Source organism: Abramis brama, assembly GCF_963993115.1.
Source record: "Abramis brama genome assembly, chromosome: 15".
Lineage (NCBI taxonomy): Eukaryota > Metazoa > Chordata > Actinopteri > Cypriniformes > Leuciscidae > Abramis > Abramis brama.
In genome coordinates this window covers 37744315-37748478 of record NC_139977.1, presented here as the reverse complement: position 1 = coordinate 37748478, position 4164 = coordinate 37744315, and the positions used below count along the sequence as shown (strand labels likewise).

General features: G+C 38.4%; 1 protein-coding gene across 1 annotated transcript; it reads left to right on the top strand.

The window, feature by feature from the left end:
- Positions 1 to 1647: 1647 nt before the first annotated feature.
- LOC311097671 (uncharacterized protein) lies at positions 1648 to 3483 on the top strand. The gene is made up of 4 exons (XM_084137514.1): positions 1648 to 1788; positions 1939 to 2035; positions 2436 to 2720; positions 2851 to 3483. Exons 2-4 carry the CDS (start codon positions 1963 to 1965, stop codon positions 2976 to 2978), a joined length of 486 nt encoding a protein of 161 aa, XP_083993640.1. The 5' UTR covers positions 1648 to 1788; positions 1939 to 1962; the 3' UTR covers positions 2979 to 3483.
- Positions 3484 to 4164: the final 681 nt, after the last annotated feature.

Below are 4164 nucleotides of genomic sequence, written 5' to 3'. Positions count from 1 at the left end.
ATGTTGGTCCTCAGGACTCGCTCCACAATGTCACGAATGACACACAACGGCTCAAAAGTGTTCACACTTGATTCTAATGATGTGATCAAACCAACTGTGCAGAATATGAGCCGTTCAGAAAAGCTCACAGTGTCATTGTTAATAAGAGCATCATTGACCAGTGAGCATTGTGAGAACTCATGACTGGAATATTTGTGGAAGAGTTGTAGAAAGGCTCGGGTTGAAACGGATAAAGTGCTGGTTCACTATAATGAACAGAAACCCTTGGCAGTGTTTGAGACTCTTGGGCTTCAGGCTTTATTCCACATGGATCTTGATGGATGAATTATGCATATTGATAATGAAGCTTTGGCGAATGTTTTTGCTGTCAGAAAGTTTCACCAGTATCTCGCCGGCGCATTTCGTGATTTTTACGAACTATAAACCCTGAGACTCCTGCACTATTCCCAGCCAATGCCATCCTTTCAACACAGATCATTAGAGTTTGATCACTTACGACTATATGATTCCATCACCCTGTTTTCAAGCGCATTCTGAAGTATCGCATCAGAAATAAGTGATGCAAATGTCAAATTTCTTTTTCACAAAAAGTTTTTACGTTTTGACTTGTGTGAAAAAGAGTTAATGGGAATAATGGGAGATGGAAACGCATTTGCCAAATAAATTCTGATAACGGATAGCCGGTTCAGTATCTTACAATGCCTACCCTAGAATACAGACAATATATTTTATAACAATTTATAACCCTCATTTTTATTCATAACCACTGACAACCCCTCCCCTATTGTAGAAATGCTAGTATCACACAATAGAAATGCACAATGTCCCCTTACTTCAGTCTGTATAGAACAGATAAAAGTGTTGATCTCTAGAAGGATTGTGTGAAGATAGAAGATCAGAAGAGCTGCAAAGTTATTCAAACACTTGTGAACTAATAAAAGAATGTTCAAATCGACTGTCAGCCAAAGAGTTGATGCCAAGATTGGGGATTTATGATCATGTCTTCAGGTTATCAGGTCTGGTATTCAGGGTGTAACTCTGGCAGTGAAACTAAACTTGCTGAGCATGAACAATCTTGATCCATGTTGCAGGTTTAAACACACACACACACACACACACACACACACACACACACTGCACAGAAATACACCAGGGGTTCATATCAGGGTTAGTAGAAGCACTGGGAGCCGATTATAGCACTTACACACGGGAGAAGTCTGAGTTTCATGATATGTCACTTGTAATGACAGATGCAGACGTGTGTTTGGCTTCTTCAGAAAGCAAGACAGTATTGCACTATTGCACTATGAACAGAGTAAAGTTGAGTCTGTTAAACTGCCTCCTTGTTTTATTAGTTACCTGTAGCATTACAGAATTCATTAATGAACGTATTATTAAGGACAATATAGACTAAAAACCTCAAATAGTGTTCAGTGCTCGTCTTGCAGCGACGACAGGACCGTTTACATGCTTTGTTTGAACTTTTGAAAACCAAATAACGTCACCGTGAGCAGAAACCTGCAGAAACGTGCAATCCTATTCATTTCCTGATTCTTCAGCCTCTGGGAATCACCCGCCAATCTCAAAATCAAAGCTACGCCTTGAATTGGAGAGGGAGAAGAATACGTGTGTGTTTTCTGCCCCGGTGATCTTGACTTTGAGCTCATTGAGTCAGAGGAGAATCTCTGCAACTCTTCCTGACTCTGGGATTCTCACTCTGGACTTTTCCTTTATATATATTCAGGGATTTTATTAACAAATCATTCCACATCTCTCTTCTTCTCACAGGTGAGATATATGTTTGGTTTTGAATAGGCTACATAATTTAATGATTAATTTTAGCCTACTTAATTGAAGAGTTTCATTTTCATATATGGATGACTGGATTATTTGCCATTTTATCACACAATGTTTTAATTGCTTAAACATTTGTCTCAGGTTCACAGTTTAGATTATGAAGAAATGCATGAAAACACAACGAGTGAAAACATGAATCTTGAGAAGTTCAGACGGAGCAGCTGCAGTGATAAAGACTGTGAGTAGATTAATATCAGTCATTCATATCATCATATTTCATCAGTCAAGATACAAACAAGGAATATTTCAGGGAATCTTCTGCACATCACTAGTGTTTGTGTTGATGATGCAAATGCCATTGAATTTGTCCTTATTTGTAGATTTTACTAGTGGAAACTGGAAATGACTTTTATTACAGAATGAATGCTGATGTTGGTGATTAATGTTGTGGTGAACAATTTCACTCTGATAAGAACAATTCTGACTAACTCAACCCTATCTTGATCTACTTTAATGGTGTATTAAAGGCTTTAAAAGCTGAAAAACATTTTACAACAATAACATGAACTAATCTATATCATCAGTTCAGTCACTGTATTATAATTATGATGATAACGGGTTGTTTTCTTCATTTCCAGTCTCTGTTGATCCAGTCGGAGCTGTAAAGTGTCGTTCTGATGAATCAAATATGATCAAACATGAGGTGAGAAGAGTAAGATCTACTGAACAGATTCAGATGGAGATTATAAATGAAATCACACATCCAGAAAACTGCAGGAGCCTCAGAAATCACAGATCAGCAGAAAACAAGAAGACTGAGAGAAAAATGGAGGACAGAAATGAGACACAAACCAGTGAATCACCAGAGGAAAGAGGACAGAGACGTGATAAACGTGACAGTATGAAGAGACTAAAGCCATTCTGTGAGTGTTTGGTTATTCTTGAACTTAATTTAATCTTTCATCACATTTTAGTCGGTTTTAAATTATCACATAAATTTATGGAACATAATCCAAACAACATATGAGGATAATCTAATATGTATATTTCTAGTGTCCTGTGATCCAGACGAGCCTGTAAAGTTTGATTCTGATGTCAAAACTGAGGAGAGATTCTCATCAAACCCTTCATCATCATCATCTTCATCATGTTCACTCCTGGACTCTTTTAGTCTCATCTGATCACACACACACACACTCATGAACAGTGTATTTCTCAGATTCTCCTGATGTTGCTCTGCTAATGAACTTCACTGACAACAGTTTCACACCATGGACATTTCATCTTCATCTTCATCTTCATCTTCATCTTCATCACACACTGACTCGATGCACACAATATTTCGCTGCTCATATATTTAAGACTGAATAATTCTGCATTTCTAGTGCTCATTGTTGACAGCAGTGTTTTCCAGCATGATTGTGGCGAGCAGGACGAGGCGAGGGCCGTGAGAGAGCGGCGTGAGGCCGGTGGTGTGATCACTGATGAGCGACTCCTGTGAGACGCACCGCTCTCGTATCTCTCACGGAGGAGCGACGACAGTGGAGATCGAGAGAGGACAGGCCTGGACTTATGTTGTGTTTTTTATGTTTTATTATATGTGACTGCAGTCGTCTGTGAGAGGCTGCTGTCTCTTACTTTCATTTTGTATTCGTTTAATTTATTGTATTAAAGTCTTTGAATGTGCGCCGGTTCCCGCCTCCTTCTTCCCACAATAATGAAGTTTGCTACAATGTTGATCTACAGGTTTTGTAAACTCAGTGTGGAAGGTTTTGGCTGTTGATCAGTACATCTTTCATACATTTGTGTGTGTGTGTGTGTGTGTGTGTGTGTTTGCTCTTTTACTGTCAGATGTTGGCACACACATCATAAAGATAAAATTTCTTCCACAATTACAAAATGTAAAAATACAATAGAGTTAAATGTATTTAAAACTAAAATTAAAGATCAGCTATGAATACAAATGTAGGCTATGTAATCCTTGAGATATTTATATAAAGAAACATCATTCAGTCTTTATATTGATTGTGAAAGTATTTTTAAATAAGACAAAAGAGTGTCTGAGAAGTGCTTCTGTTTTTAACCTGTTAATAACCTTTCTAGATGTTTGACACTGAAACACAAGAGATGAATCTGGATCATCACTTCCAGTCCAGAACCGCATTACCACATGTATTTATCACAAAGCTCATAGATCATTGTAAACTCACAGTTCTGATGCACAAACACACTGTAATCCCACAAGCTTGCTTCCACCTGCACATGTCCTGACACGGTCCAACATTTACGTGCGTCCCTCCATTACACACCTGACTTCTCTTCCTCTCTGGTTACCTTTATATTAAAGCTGCAGTCGGCAAGTCTGGC

Coding starts and splice junctions, on each gene's coding strand:
- LOC311097671 (XM_084137514.1), top strand. CDS start 1,963: ATGCATGAAAACACAACGAGTGAAAACATGAATCTTGAGAAGTTCAGA. Junction 2,036..2,435: donor CAGCTGCAGTGATAAAGACT/GTGAGTAGATTA, acceptor CTTCATTTCCAG/TCTCTGTTGATCCAGTCGGA. Junction 2,721..2,850: donor GAAGAGACTAAAGCCATTCT/GTGAGTGTTTGG, acceptor GTATATTTCTAG/TGTCCTGTGATCCAGACGAG.